At 41.5% G+C, this 17,062-nt stretch overlaps 1 protein-coding gene across 1 annotated transcript; it reads left to right on the forward strand.

The window, feature by feature from the left end:
• Positions 1–615: 615 nt before the first annotated feature.
• On the forward strand, positions 616–2,777 carry LOC146498461 (tripartite motif-containing protein 16-like; the record flags this gene model as incomplete). The annotated part of the gene is made up of 1 exon (XM_085140526.1): positions 616–2,777. A coding segment is annotated over one exon (1,437 nt), but the record flags the coding sequence as incomplete, so codon positions are not given.
• Between the last annotated feature and the right edge of the window lie 14,285 nt (positions 2,778–17,062).

The following is a 17,062-nucleotide window of genomic DNA, read 5'->3' on the forward strand; positions in this document are numbered from 1 at the left end:
AACATCAACTTACTATATTTATCCAAACAGACGGGACCAATAATGCTTCACTGAGTTAGAGACTTTAACAGACTCTTCTATGTAAGAATGTCTCGTACTGATATACCTGCAAACTTGACAACAAAGGTTTTTCAGACTGCATGTAGCTGTCGTCTATGTCAGCTCACACATTTACATTCATGTCACCCTTATTTCTGCTTTCTTATTTGCTTATTTGTTTATTTATTTACTTATTTATTTGCTTATTTCTGCTTTGAAAGTAATTGACCCTGTGTACGAGAAAATGCTAACTTCCTGGTTTGAGACCGGATGTGGGGTTGTACATTTCCGGTAACTTTACTTTGCGGTCAATCGCTACTGCGAAGATATTCTCCACAATCATGTCCACAACTCGAAAACTGAACGATCGCGTTAAGTTACAAAGAGCAGAAGGTGGGAACACTCACCACTGTTGTGTCATAAAAATCTAATGATCAACTTTGACGTTTAAAGAGTTTAGATCGATCAGTTGTTTCCATCACTCAACACAAGCAGAACTGCAGCAGAAGACACATCGTCCACATTCAGAAGTATCTCTGTGTAGTGACTGGTCTCATGATTTAAACAGGTAAATGTTCAGCGGTTAAGCTGAAGAAGACTGGACTCCAAGCTGCTCCAGCTGATCACTGCTATGCTGGACCTGAAGATGTGGCCTGTGATGTCTGCACAGGGAGGAAGCTGAAAGCCATCAAGTCCTGTTTAGTCTGTTTAATTTCTTACTGTGAGAAACACCTTCAACCTCACTATGATGCGGCTCCATTAAAGAAACACAAGCTGGTGGCCCCCTCCAAGAAGCTCCAGGAGAACATCTGCTCTCGTCATGATGAGGTGATGAAGATTTTCTGTCGTACTGATCAGCAGAGTATCTGTTATCTCTGCTCTGTGGATGAACATAAAGGCCATGAAACAGTCCCAGCTGCAGCAGAAAGGACTGAGAAGCAGAAGGAGCTCGAGGTGAGACGAGTAAACATCCAGCAGAGAATCCAGGAGCGAGAGAAAGATGTGAAGCTGCTTCAACAGGAGGTGGAGGCCATCAATCAGTCTGCTGATCAAACAGTGGAGCACAGTGAGAAGATCTTCACTGAGCTGATCCGTCTCATCCAGAAAAGAAGCTCTGATGTGAAGCAGCAGATCAGATCCCAGCAGGAAACTGAAGTGAGTCGAGTCAAAGAGCTTCAGGAGAAGCTGGAGCAGGAGATCGCTGAGCTGAAGAGGAAAGATGCTGAGCTGAAGCAGCTCTCACACACAGAGGATCACATCCAGTTTCTACACAACTACCCCTCACTGTCAGCCCTCAGTGAGTCTACAGACTCATCCAGCATCAATATCCGTCCTCGGAGCTACTTTGAGGATGTGACAGCAGCTGTGTCAGAGGTCAGAGATAAACTACAGGACATTCTGAGAGAGGAACGGACAAACATCTCACTGACAGTCACTGAAGTGTCACCACCAGAGCCAAAGACCAGAGCTGGATTCTTAAAATATTCACATGAAATCACATTTGATCCAAACACAGCAAACACACATCTGTTATTATCTGAGGGGGACAGAAAAGTAACATTAATGAAACAAAAATGGTCTTATTCTGATCATCCGGACAGATTCACTGGATGTTATCAGGTCCTGAGCAGAGAGAGTCTGACTGGAAGTTGTTACTGGGAGGTGGAGTGGAGAGGGGGAGGAGTTTGTATAGCAGTTGCCTACAAGAATATCAGCAGAGCAGGAAAGGGCGACGAATGTTTTTTTGGATATAATGACAAATCTTGGGCATTATATTGTGACACAAACAGTTTTCAATTTTTTTGCAACAAAGTCCAAACTGTCCTCTCAGGTCCTCGGTCCTCCAGAGTAGGAGTGTACCTGGATCACAGAGCAGGTATTCTGTCCTTCTACAGCGTCTCTGAAACCATGACTCTCCTCCACAGAGTCCACACCACATTCACTCAGCCGCTCTATGCTGGACTCTGTCTTTGGGATGATGGAGACACTGCAGAGTTGATTAAAGTCAAATAGAGAAGACAGGTTCATGTTGATCCCTGACCGTTATATGTGCTTGTGTAGTTTCTAAATGAGGCTTTACATTTTAGAAGCTAAGAAGTTCAGTGAAAATAATGTTGCACTGATTCAAACTGTACTTACATTTATATACCTTACATCAATATAAATCTGAATTTGTTCTTTAACCCTTTAAAGCCGGTCAGAGCAGCACGCTCCGTTTTGCGTAACTATTTTTAAATCCCGGTAGCTCTGCAACCACGTGAGCTAGCGCAATAATTATTTTTGCATATGAAACCGGAGGAGTTGTACTTACATCTTATGCCACCAGCTTGTCCTCGGTCACAGTTTCCTTCCACATATAGCTTTGTAAAAACTGCATAAAAAGCACTTGCAGCAACAAAAACATAATATTCCAGAAACACGCTTTGCCGATCCGATCAGCTGTTTGTAACACTTCCTACGTTGGAATAGACGTCAGCGCGAACTATCGCATGTCCGCCATGACCTGCCCGAAACAGCAAGTGACGTCATTTTGCAGAAATTTAGTTTTTTACCATCAGGGCCTCATGAGCCTATACTGGTGTTTTTAAAAGTTATCTTTGACTTTATGACTTTCTGTGTGGTTTCTGGGATGCTTAGGACTCATATTGCACTGCTGGAAATAGTTTATTTTGATGCATATGCTGCTTTTTTGCAAATCTGCATTATAATATTTATTTTCGTTTTTCCTGCAGTGTATAAAAATTGGTGTATTTCAAAAATAAAACTATGAAGACACTCAAAATAAATTTCCTGTGGTGGGAAACTATTTTGTGCAACTTTTTTGTATTTACAGTTTTGAGGGATAAGCCTCTTAAATTTCTCTAACTAGAAATATATGTTAAAAAAACAAAAACGATTTTCAATTTTTTTGTAGTTTATTGCACTTTTTTGCAGTTTATGTAATTTCTATGCACTTAATTCATACATATTATTAAAATCTGGGCTGTAATGGTTGTATTGATGTACAGCAACTTGAAATGCTCCCAAAAACAGCACTACAGCATGTAAACATATAATATAAGCTCTGGTGGACTTGGTTCTATGGTAGGTCTTAAAGGGTTAACTGATAATCATGTGAGTTTAAATGATACTACTCTTCATATTCAGCATGTTTGAAATCTTCCATCAGTCTGGTTAGTGGTTTTATTCTGTAGTTGCTGTTGTGGGTTGTCAAATGCAAAAATATATTAGAGCTGCAGTGATTCATCAGTTAGTCAATGATTAGAGAATTGATTGTTTTATAATTATTTGAGTCACATTTAAAGCTGGTTCCAGTTTCTGAAATGTGAAGATTGTTGATTTTCTTGATCATATATGACTGTAAACTTAATGTCTTTGAAGTTCGAACTTCTAAAATGTAACAAAAATTAAATACTTAATGTTTGACATTTAATGTAATTTTTCAGATGTAAGTTTGATCACACTTGATCATTTATACATTTAAATACATTTAAATTGTGGAGGATCGACATGTTTCATTGCCCTGAGCTGTGTCTGGCAGGCAGAGTGTCTCCACAAATCTGATGCTTCTGATTTGGAGTAAATGAGCCGAGGGAGACACCTGGAGTCTCAGCCTGGACACAAAGGGAATAAAATCAGCGTTATACACAAGTGGTGATGTTGAATGATTAGCAAATAAATGTCTTTTTAAATAACGGACAAAACTGGTTGAAATCGTTCCTCCAAAGCTTCTTTAGAAACTTGGCTTCAAAGAGGAAAACTGTTTGTTTGTTTGTTTAATCCAGCATCTGCTTTTACAAACATTTGTGAAAGAATGTGCTGTTCTCAGGATCTCAGTGAATTGCTCCTAAAAATTCAACCCTGCTTGTGATATTATAACAAACCCGAAGTAACTGGGAAAGACGGGAACTCAGCCAGTCAAATCAGGCCTTCTCGTCCAACATCAGTGTTTGACCTCACATGTATGTGTCTGGAAGAATGTTCAAAAAGTCTCATAAACACTCCTGAACCTTGTGGAAAGCCGTCCCAGAAGAGTTAGCTACAAAGGGTGGACTGACATCATATTAAACCTTGTGGATTAAGAATGAGATGTCCCTCAGTGTTATATGTGTGTGAAGGCAGTTGAGCAAATACTTTTGGTAATATAGAGTACGTATCAACATACGCAGTTTAAGTGCTGACTCATGTCAGGTTAGTATGACTGTAGTACTCTAACTTGTCACACACAGTTTGAATTAGACTGATGACTCAGGTTTGATTTGGTAGAAGGTGAACTGAACGGGTGTTCAAAAGGACCTATTTTGTGAACTATAGGGTTGTTTTGATTGCACGAGGACGCTCTGTGACTATTTTCTGGAAGTTTGAGAAAAGTCACTTGGATAGAAAGAGTTCCACCTGAAAGGGTCCAAGAGGAAGCCGTGATCTACAGGAAAACATAAAAAAATGTTTTTTTCCACTTGCAAAAGTTCAGGGTCAGGTGAAATCAATGGCTGATTCATTTTTGTTGAATGGAAGCATTAAAGATGGCGGCGCGCACAGACGCAGCGGCTCACTGCTCCTCACGTTCGGTGTTTTGTTTTTTACTTTTTCTACGTGTATCTGTTTGGATGTGTGTGTTTTTTACTATTATACATCGAGTAGAGTCCACCTACAGTCGTCAGGACCTTCTGAGTTTGGGATTACGCTGTGCAAGGAGCATTACATCGGACTACCACCACTTTCACGGCATTCCGGAGGACATAATAAGAGCGCCAGAGTCTCCGTGGTTGGTTCTTCCCAGCGGCAAGACAAAGAGGAAACGTAAACAAAGGAGGCAAAAGCGTGGCTGCAGGGCGGGCCCACTAGCTCGGCTAAAGAAACAGCCATTTGAGCCACCGCTTCCGAGTATTTTCCTCTCCAACGTCAGGTCCATAACCAACAAAATCGACGAACTGAGATTACAGATTGCAGTCAACAAGTGTGTACGGGACAGCAGCATAATATTGCTCACAGAGACTTGGCTGCAGCCATCAATTCCGGACTCGGCTATTGAGCTAGCAGGCCACACGGTCCACCGTCACGACAGGAACGGCCACTCCGGTAAGATCAAAGGAGGGGGTTTATGCATCTACACCAATGACAGCTGGTGCAAAAATACAAAGACTGTAGACAGCCATTGTTCCCCGGATTTGGAATATTTGACTGTGAAGTGCAGACCCGTCTACATACCTCGCGAGTTTACTGTTGTCATGGTAACGGCCGTGTACGTACCACCCGATGCTAATGCTAACTCGGCCATGGAGGAGCTGCACAAGACAATAAGCAACCAGCAGAGCTCCCATCCAAATGCAGTGCACATTATAGCTGGGGACTTCAACCATGCTGATTTAAGGTCAGTATTCCCCAGATTTGAACAGCATATTACATGTGCAACGAGGGGGAAAAACACACTGGATAAAGCCTACAGCAACATCCAAAAAGGCTACAGAGCAACCGCTCTACCACATCTAGGTTTGTCAGACCACATGCCCATGCTGCTGATCCCTGCATACACTCCCATTAGGAGAAGAGCCCCCCCAGTCACAAAAACTGTGAAAACCTGGCCAGAAGGTGCATCACATCAGCTGCAGGACTGTTTTGAAAACACGGACTGGAGCGTGTTCGAACATCAGGACCTTGAAGAGCACACAACATCAGTGCTCTCATATATTTACTTCTGTGTCAACAGTGTCACTGTGGACAAACGTCTCCAACCAGAAACCCTGGATGACTAAAGAGGTCCAGGTCCTGCTGAAGCAACGTGACGCCGCTTTTAGATCCGGTGATGGTATGCAGTACAGTGCAGCCAGATCTGAGTTGAAAAGAGGCATCAGAGAGGCCAAGGCAGCGTACAAGAGCAGGATCGAAGACCACTTCAGCACCAACAACTCACGACAGGTATGGCAGGGAGTTCAGCACTTAACCAACTACAAACCTTGCAATACCACGTTGACTGAGGGTAACGCGGAGCTTGCGGAGGAGCTGAACCACTTCTTCGCACGCTTTGAGGTGAAGGGACCAGAGGCAGCAGCAGCAAAAACATCGGACAGCAGCAGCAGCCCTCATAGTGCAGGAATATGAGGTGAGGCGCACACTGAGGGCAGTGAACCCCAGGAAGGCCGCCGGACCAGATGGGGTAACCGCAAGGGTCCTAAAAGAGTGTGCAGACCAGCTGGCTGGGGTCTTCACTAAGATCTTCAACTCTTCACTGTCCCAGTCCTGCATCCCGCCGTGCCTGAAGTCAGCCACAATTGTCCCACTGCCAAAGCGTACTAACATTAGCAGCCTCAACGACTACCGACCAGTTGCTCTAACACCTGTTATAATGAAGTGCTTTGAGAAACTGGTCCGACGTCACATCATGTCCTGGCTGCCACCCACACTCGACCCGCTCCAGTTTGCATACAGAGCTAACAGATCAACTGAAGATGCCATTGCTACACCGCTCCACACCACCATCTCTCACCTGGAAGTGCAGGGCCGTTACGCCAGGCTGCTCTTTGTTGACTTTAGCTCTGCTTTCAACACGATACTCCCGGACAAACTAATAGTTAAACTGCTGGAAATCGGACTTCCTTCTACCACCTGCCGCTGGATCAGAGACTTCCTCTCAGACCGTGTACAGAGAGTTAGAGTGGGGCCTCATCTTTCCTCAGCCCTCAGCCTCAACACCGGCTCTCCACAAGGCTGTGTACTGAGTCCCCTACTGTACACTCTGTACACACATGACTGTGTTAGTTCCCACCCAGACAACACAGTCATCAAGTTTGCAGATGATACCACCGTGGTGGGGCTCATCTCTGGGGGAGATGAGACGGCGTACAGAGCTGAAGTTCAGAGGCTGTCAGATTGGTGTGTAGATAACAACCTGGACCTTAATACCACCAAGACAAAAGAACTGGTAGTTGACTTCAGAAGGAGGAAGTCCGAGCTGCAGCCTGTCAGCATCAACGGGGAGTGCGTGGAAAGGGTCTCCAGTTTCAAGTTTCTGGGAGTGCACATAGACACAGACCTCCAATGGAGCTCTAACACCTCTGCGGTCTTAAAGACGGCCCAACAGCGTCTCCACTTTCTGAGAATCCTCAGAAAAATGGACCTGAAGAAGGAGCTGCTGACCGTCTTCTACCGCTGCTCCATTGAAAGTGTGCTGACGTATTGCATCGGTGTGTGGTTCTCCAGCTGCACCACAGCACACAGAAAGGCACTCCAGAGGGTCATCAATATGGCCCAAAAAATCATTGGACATCCTCTTCCCTCCCTGAAGGACCTGTACAGCACTCGCTGTCTCAAGAGGGCACGCAGCATCCTACGGGACGGTACACACCCAGGACACCGGGTGTTTAAGCTGCTGCCGTCCGGCAGGAGGTTCAGGCTGCTGAGGTCCCGAACAAATAGACTCAAGGACAGCTTTTACAACAGGGCAATAGCCCTGATCAATGCAAACAGCTGACCTGATTGGCTACCTCCCTGGACTTTTTTAGGGGGGAGGTAACAATGTTTAAAACAATAATAATAATAATAATATTTATATTTATAACAAGGTGCAATAATAATTAATGTGCAATAATAACAGTGTGCAATACAAATACACTTCTTCTTCTTTTTTTATTACTAAGTTATTATACTGTGTTGTGTTGTTTGTGTTGCGTTGTGATGTGTCATATCGTGTCGTGTTGTGTTATATGTAGTGCCGACGTAGGACAGTTTTCCAATTTCATTGTACTATTGTACTATGTATGACTGTGCAATGACAATAAAGAGTTATCTTATCTTATCTTATCTAAATAAATTATTTAATTTGTAATTAAAGTGAAAGTAAAGCGTTTCATAGGTATTTGTACTGTTGGTAAAATGCTTATGAGAACAGAGAAGGTTTGGGAAAAAGAGACTCAGAAAGTCCTTTGACTCGGCCTTTTGTGAATCAATTAGAAGTTTTCACTGTGCACTAATCAGCCAAGTCAGTCACACCACTTTAAAGTGAGATCTAGTGATGGGATTTCCAGCTCTTTTTAGAGAACCGGCTCTTTCAGCTCCCAACCGACTCTTCAGGTTGTTTTGTTGCTTTAATTAATTTATTATTAACAATAATATAAAATTATGTACACAATGAACTACTAATGTAAAAAATGTCTTTTTTTATTTATAAATGTTTATCATATAAATATTCTTGTATTTATTCACAGCAGGGTTTTAATAGTTTTGCAATTTTCATTAGTTTTTATTTTTATTTAGTTTTGACTTCAGATTTTCAATTTTATATCAGTTTTAATTAGTTTTTACCAATTGTTTGCTAGTTTAGTTTAGTTTTGATTTTTTTGAAAATCCTTAGTTTCAGTTTAGTTTTGATTAGTTTCAGTTATAGTTTTAGTTGTGTTTGCAATAATTAAGTGTAACAAAATCCCAGTTTCATCATATCAGTCATTCTGCTCATCCTTGGGTATGTTGCTATTCCAGCTACCATACTGCACCCTGGACAGGTCGCCTGTCTGTCGCAGGGCTAACACGCAGAGACAGACAACTCACATTCCCACCTATGGGTTCTTTAAATAAATAAATAAAGGCAGATGAACAACCATTGATACCAGGCAACTATAAAATGTATATCTTGGCCCCAATGAGACTATTAACTCTCGCAGCACCGGGTGTTCGTAATTGTGGTTCAAGTGAATTGATAAACTTTTTGAAGGTAATTGACTCACACAGTTGTGTAGATATCCCCGTCCTGTTGTCTCGGGATGCATCACGCTGCCTTGCCTGGGGTTAGCTTCTGTTTTCTGGGGATGAGGGTTGAGTGTGCTCCCTTACCTTCTTAAGGTAAGCTAGGTTAGCCTTCTTGTGTGAGCTTTTCAAGTGCACTTTAAGGTTTGTGGGATTTGTCCCTCATAATTTGTCTGTTTCCACTACAAGACACTTGCTTTATCCAAAACACAGTCATATTCAAAGTAATCCCAAATTGGACTCCGGCTCCCGACTTTTCCTGACATGATTCTGCGCGTGGACGGAGCAGCAACACAGACGACTCGACTAACGTGCTGCCACCTGCTGGCATAATGAGACACAGCAAGAAAACAATCTGGAAACTAAACTTCATTTTCACCCTTGACTATTGTATGACACGCACACATCAATGAAAACTAAACACATTTTTGCTATAAATTCAGTTAATTTTAGTTAGTTTTGTGAACACTCATTATAGTTTTAGTTAGTTTTCCTTTTTTTGTTTTTATTTTTATTTCCGTTAACGAAAATGTTTTTTCACTTCTAGTTTTCGTTATTTCGTTAGTTTTCGTTAACGATAATAACCTTGATTCACAGCACACAAAATGTAAAAAAAAAAAATTATAAAGTACAAAAACCAACTATTTACAATTCAACTTTTTTCCTTTTAAATTTTCAGCTTTTTTCCTTTTAAACCAATTCCAAACGAAAGAACACAAAACACTACAAACCACAACACAATAAAATATCGATTACAATACACAAAACAAAAAGAAAAAATGAACAACCAGATCTTTAATTGACGGAAAGGTTGGTATTCAGGAATATCGAGTGCCTTAGCTTTGAGGAGCTGATCCGGTTTCTTCTGTCATTCATTATTTGTCCTGTTTTGGAGAAGATTCTCTCTGAGGGGACTGATGTTGCTACAATGCAAAGTCTCCGTGTCATCATGGGTAAGACGTGGATGAGTATAAGCCTTTGTCTCCCACCAGCTCAGTGGATCTGCACTTCCCTGGCAAAGGGGCTCATCAATGTAGGATCTCACTTCCAGTATTGCATCTGCTGAGGGATTCCTTCTGGTGGTGTCTCTACTTGCTTGTTCTTCAAAGAACCTCCAAACAGCAGATGCTTGTTGCTCCTTCTGTTCATCCTCGTCTCCCTCTTGGTTCCCTGGCAGTGGAGTTGGTTGGCTGGATCCTGCTGCTGCAGTTATCCTCTGAAGAGCTTCATCCACCGCTCTGTTGTCATTAAATACCAGCTTCTTGAATCTTGGATCAAGAATGGTGGTTTCAGAGAGAACAGCATTATATTCCATTCTGTGGAATTTTCTGTCCATGGATGCACAGAGAGCATCCACCAACTCTTTCAGTTTTCCTGTAGTTACTCTGGTTTGGTGTTCAGCTGTCACTCTCTGCAGACCCTTGCACAGGATTAACATTTTGGAGGCTGTGACATGGCTGAAAAAGAGTACATAACACGTTTCAAAATTATGCTTTTTTTAAAATTCAGCAGTATATTATTATTTATGATCATGTCTCATCTAATTGTTTATTCATTTGCGTATAATATTTCACATTATACAATATCTCACTATAATGTAGCGTTCACTTCAGTGGCGTGTCTAGAAAAATTATTTTGGGGGGGCCAGGTAGGGGCACAGATTTGGAGATGAGTGGCAGATATAATTGGCAGATAATGTTTAAAAAAAATCTACCAACCGTTAACTATAATTCAATAACCCTATAAACCTAATAACCGAATGTGCTTTTACAGTTTTTTCTGATTGCTTAAGCACATTTTTTGTAACTATTGGCTATTTTTGCAAAACTCTACACACAAATAAGAAAACCTGTCACCCAATTATCAAAACATTGTAGTTCTCTTGCAAAAGCGAACACAGCTAGATTAACTCTTCACACCTTCGTAAAAATGGTGTTTTCGTATCAAACAGTACACACAAGCCATCATCTACTAAGCACACAATGCGCCAACTGCACACTGATGGTATGAATACAAAACACATCTGGCTTTTGCTTTCTCTGTGTACAGATGTCAATTGAACATTCTGCCTCTGCCCCCAACATCTGGACGTCTAGCAATTCTGTAAAGTAACAATTTCAGTGTTTTTGCATGTATGGTACTGTTGTGTTTCTCATTAGAGTATGGCAGTGCTACAAAGTACTTACCGATTCTCATTTCGAAATGTCCTAATGATGCTTGCCACAGTGTAGCGGCTCAGTTTAGGCTGAACCCGTTGGCCAGCTTCCCTCAGGGTCATCCCATGGTTGATGACATGGTCCACTATTGTAGCTCTGATGTCATCAGTTATTCTGTTTCTTACTCTTCTTACCCTTCCTCTTTCCCCTCCTCGTTCTCTTCTTGCTCCTCTTTGTCCTCTTCCTCTAACTTCCTCTAACCCTCTTGCTTCTTCACCTCCACGTCCTCTTCCTCCAACTTCTTCACCTCCACGTCCTCTTCCTCCAACTTCTTCACCTCCATGTCCTCTTCCTCCAACTTCTTCACCTCCACGTCCTCTCCCTCGGCCTCCTCTGATTCTCACTCTTCTCACTCTTACTGCTCCTTCCATTGTACTCCACATAGACAGCTTACCTGTGGCCTGTTTATAGTGCTTAGGCTGATTGCAAAGTGGACTAATTATCTAAAGCAGTTTTCACATGTGAAAGTGTGCCAGACAGTTGGCAAAATAGTGTTAATGATAGCCATACATGTGTATAATTTTGCTAGGAGTGTGTTGGAAATTTGGTAATTGAGTGTAAGCAGTGAGTTGTGCCTACAGTTTTGCAAAGTGTGTGTTACAAAATTGCAAACTGAGTGCAAAGCAGTGTTTGTGCTTTTAGTTTTGCAAACTCAGTGAGTGGTTTTGCTATAAGTGTTAATAGTTTTAGAAATTGTGCTGTAAGAATCACAGTTAGGGTTTAAGCATTCAGAAAAAACTGTAAGTCTTATTAGAACGAGATTTTACAGTTTTTTCTGAATGCTTAAACCCTAACTGTGATTCTTATAGCACAATTTCTAAAACTATTAACACTTATAGCAAAACCACTCACTGAGTTTGCAAAACTAAAAGCACAAACACTGCTTTGCACTCAGTTTGCAATTTTGTAACACACACTTTGCAAAACTGTAGGCACAACTCACTGCTTACACTCAATTACCAAATTTCCAACACACTCCTAGCAAAATTATACACATGTATGGCTATCATTAACACTATTTTGCCAACTGTCTGGCACACTTTCACATGTGAAAACTGCTTTAGATAATTAGTCCACTTTGCAATCAGCCTAAGCACTATAAACAGGCCACAGGTAAGCTGTCTATGTGGAGTACAATGGAAGGAGCAGTAAGAGTGAGAAGAGTGAGAATCAGAGGAGGCCGAGGGAGAGGACGTGGAGGTGAAGAAGTTGGAGGAAGAGGACGTGGAGGTGAAGAAGTTGGAGGAAGAGGACGTGGAGGTGAAGAAGTTGGAGGAAGAGGATGTGGAGGTGAAGAAGCAAGAGGGTTAGAGGAAGTTAGAGGAAGAGGACAAAGAGGAGCAAGAAGAGGACGAGGAGGGGAAAGAGGAAGGGTAAGAAGAGTAAGAAACAGAATAACTGATGACATCAGGGCTACAATAGTGGACCATGTCATCAACCATGGGATGACCCTGAGGGAAGCTGGCCAACGGGTTCAGCCTAAACTGAGCCGCTACACTGTGGCAAGCATCATTAGGACATTTCGAAATGAGAATCGGTAAGTACTTTGTAGCACTGCCATACTCTAATGAGAAACACAACAGTACCATACATGCAAAAATACTGAAATTGTTACTTTACAGAATTGCTAGACGTCCAGATGTTGGGGGCAGAGGCAGAATGTTCAATTGACATCTGTACACAGAGAAAGCAAAAGCCAGATGTGTTTTGTATTCATACCATCAGTGTGCAGTTGGCGCATTGTGTGCTTAGTAGATGATGGCTTGTGTGTACTGTTTGATACGAAAACACCATTTTTACGAAGGTGTGAAGAGTTAATCTAGCTGTGTTCGCTTTTGCAAGAGAACTACAATGTTTTGATAATTGGGTGACAGGTTTTCTTATTTGTGTGTAGAGTTTTGCAAAAATAGCCAATAGTTACAAAAAATGTGCTTAAGCAATCAGAAAAAACTGTAACATACAATTGGCAAATTAGCCAATGCAAAACTTTATCTGCCTGTTAAAAAAAGAAGATAATCTTCTCACAAACTGGTGTTTGATTTTGAAACAGGAAAAAAGTGGGGAAACAAATGAAAAGACTAACATTTGAATAAAACCTGAAAGCAAGTAAATACTTTCTATGCTGCCTTATGGTAAACTTTGGTAATATTGATGTATAAAGAACAACACTGGCTGATGATGAAATACAGTCAGCTGGCATTGTGACACTGCCAGTATTAACCTGCAGGGCTGGACTGGGACAGAAAATTGTACACTTGTTGTCTTGGTATATGTATGATTTCTATAAATTTTACGTCAGATAAAAACTTTGTTCGCAAGATTCAGATAATTATTTAATAAAAGCGAGACTTTTTAAATGAGAATAAGAAAGAAAAGTATTTCTTTGTGCCCCCCTTTCCCTGTTATAGTGATGGGATTTCCGGCTCTTTTTAGAGAACCGGCTCTTTAGGTTGTTTTGTTGCTTTAATAAATTAATTATCAACAACAATATAAAATTATGCACAAAAGGAATTAGTAACGTAAAAAAACGTGGTTTTCTTTATGTATGTTTATATATAAATATTTATGGGGACCCTAGAGACGAAACACGTACAAACTCCAAAACACATTTCTAGCGTGAACTGAACTTCCCAAACAGAGCAACTAGATCACTTAAATTACACAACTGAATGCATATGTCTATTGTTTTTGTATTAATACACAAACACTCATATATGTATATATATTCAAATAATTTAAAAAAAAACTTCATTTACCTGTTACTACCACACACCCAATCGGATTGTTGGTACTTCCTGGCTTGTGTAGCCACGAGGTAACAAAAGCTCAACACTGCCCCCTAGCATCCTGGAGCACTGCTGTTGTGTTTTGGAGTGTGTGCTTTGTCTGTAGGGGCCTCTGTAAATATACTTTTATTTATTCACTCCACATAAAATGTAATAAATAAATTATAAAATACAAAAACCAACTATTTACATTTCATACATTTCAACTTTTAACTACTTAAATTTTCAGCTTTTTCCTTTTAAACAAATTTAAAGTGAAACAACACAAAACACTGCAAACCACAACACAGTAAAATATAAATTAAAATATGGAAAAAAAAGGGGGGGGGGACGCCCAGATCTTTAATTAAGGGAAAGGTTGGCATTTAGAAATATTAATATCACACTCAACTGACTGCGTTTTATCTTCCCATTGCACTGATGGGTGGACAGTTCTCAGGTGCCTGTGCATGTTGTTTGTGGAGCCGGCTCTATATGATATCCTTTTCTCGTAGACTCTAAAACTCTGCCTTTGTTTTGTCAATAAGATTGAAATAGCTCCAGACTTTGCTTCTTTTCTTGGTGTCACTCATTTTCTTTACTGTACCTTTCCAATGTGCCGGTGTTGTCTCTTGTTGTTGCTCCCGACTCTCTTTCTTTCCCTCTCCCTCCTGCTCTTGTTGTGTGCTACTGCTGTTGTGAGTGTAACTACCGTCCCGCCCCCTCAGCTCAGCCCTGAGCAGAGGGGGGAGGGGCGCAAACGCAAGGATCTGTTTGGCGTCTCTGCTCAGCGCAAACACAAGGGTGACTTGCAGCGTGAAGCAAAAAAAAGTGAAAGAGAGGGCAGGAGAAAGAAAAAAAAACAACCCACGCCTCCCAATAAGGAGCCAGCTCACATCGTTCACTTCAAAGATCCAGCTCTAAGAGCCATTTCGTTCGTGACCGACCCATCACTACCCTGTTAATGCCCTACCTGCCCCCCTGGCAACACTTTGCTAGACCCGCCCCTGCACAGTTACCAGCTGTCAGCTACTTAGAAAAGGATCCTGGTGTTATTTGTCTCTCAGAAACAGTTCATAACTTCAACTCATCCATGTCACCTAAAAGGTAAACCTGTTTCTCCATCACCTGTTCAGCTCTGATGATTCAGTAAGGACATCTCCTGGTTTCATCTTCATGTTTCCCTCTCACCAGATAACCAAACCATCATGACCAGCAGCTTTACAGCTGTGGCTCCAGCAAACATCAGCTGATACTAGAAATTAATATTAAATAAATTCTAACAACAGCTGATCAAGCTTAAACGTGCTGCTGTTGTTTAGCACGACATCTGCTGGTTTCCTCTTTCTGGAGCAAAGTGATAAACAAACAAGAGAGACGATCAGCTGATCATTGATCAGTTTAATGATTGAAGTAGCAACAGGAGAGAGAGGAGAGAAGAAGAAACAGCTGTGCAGCAAAGACAGAATAAATCCAGCTTTGTGTCTTTTTTTCATTCTAGCTAAAGTACGGGACAAACTGCGTCTCTTCTCAGCTCAATACAAAACTCGTAATATTTTCTCTGAATGAGGGACCATTCCACTTTTAAAGGAGCCGTTGGCAACTCTACTAACTAAGTAACTAACTGAGTTATTTTTACACATCGGCCAGCATCTGGCCAGCCCACCACCTCTCATTGTTCATGCCATTAAAAAAAAAAAAAAGTCATCAGCCCACCGGGCAAATGGCCAAATCTGCAGCTCCATACAGCAATGTTACGACTTGGATTATATCTTATAACTCATAACTCTTATGTTAGCTCGCTCCAGCAGCCTACTGTCTGAAATATTCGACGGTTGCAATAATTCTTTAAGTGTTATTTTTTCCTTGGTATTCTAATTTCACCAAAGTTTACAAAACTCAACAAACTTTTATTCTCTCCTCATTTTCTTTCGCCGAAAAATTGTTTTCTGCGGTGCCGTCTTTCGTGCTTGGCTCTCCTACCTTTGCTAACGTGATGCTCATAGTGCAGAAGCCGGTGCTGCATTCACTTACACTCGGATATCTGAGCTTCACCGTGAAAACATAATCATACATTTGATATTTGATTGAATTCTTTGGGGTGGCACCTGGGGTGGCCAGTCTGCTTGAGGGGGTGGCCTGGGGGGGGGGGCACAGGCCACCCCACTGGACACGCCACTGGTTCACTTGACTTTGAAATTATCTGTCAGTGATGCAGTAAACAAGATACAACAACTGCTATGTACACTTTACTTTTTGACAATATATACAATATAGTACTTAAAGGAACACACTTCACTTTTTTTGGAAATAGGCTCATTCTCCATCTCCCTCAGAGTTAAAAATGCAGCGTCTTCTTTCTAGAGCCGTACGTTAATAGGACTCTGGAGCGTGATCTTATGGGATGGGGAGTAGCCAGGATTTTTGGTCAAGGCGCCATATTAGCAGGCCAAACAAATGCGTGCTGTGTGGTTGGTTGTAATGTTAGATTGCACTACTGGCAAAGGAATAAGCTTGAAAATGGGCTCTTGTCATTGTTTCCTCACCTGGAAGCATCATGAGGGAGCTTATGTGTTGGATGTTACCAAAAGAAGGCGTCTAGCCTGGATAGCAGCTGTGAGACGAGCTGATATTCAGTTCTCTACCAGCCACAGATATCTGTTGGTGTGCTCCAGTATTTTCATTCTGGTAAGTTCTAAATAAGTTCATATTACTCTTTTTATTTTCAATGCGCTCTGAGGTCATAGCAAATTACAGGGTGGGCCATCTCTTCAACATGTCAATGGCTGTGAACAAAGAGAAACTTGTAAATAACTCATAAAAGAATAAAGTTACGTTGAAACCAAGCACACCATTGTTTTTCTTGTGACATTACCAATAAGTTTGATGTGTCACATGGCCCTCTTCCTATTGAAAAAACAAAAGTTGTATCCAAGATGGCCGACTTCTAAATGGCCACCATGGTCACCACCCATCTTGAGGAGTTTGCCCCCTCACATATACTAATGTGCCACAAACCGGACTTAAATATCACCAAACATTCCCATTTTATTATGGTGTATCCATATAAATGGCCCACCCTGTAGAACAAACATGCAGAACTACCTTCTATTTATAGAGTTGCTAATTATTTGGCATTATTGCAGCAAACCAGCCGATGAAATGAATGAAACAAATCCTGACTGGGTTCCAACACTACACATGGGGCACTACGAAATCTTTGCTTCAAACTACATGCTACACACCACTATGCCAATCAGATTACTTCTTCCATGTGAGGGTGAAGAGGTGACCCTCCTGGATAAG

Source organism: Neolamprologus multifasciatus, chromosome 18 (genome assembly GCF_963576455.1).
Source record: "Neolamprologus multifasciatus chromosome 18, fNeoMul1.2, whole genome shotgun sequence".
NCBI lineage: Eukaryota > Metazoa > Chordata > Actinopteri > Cichliformes > Cichlidae > Neolamprologus > Neolamprologus multifasciatus.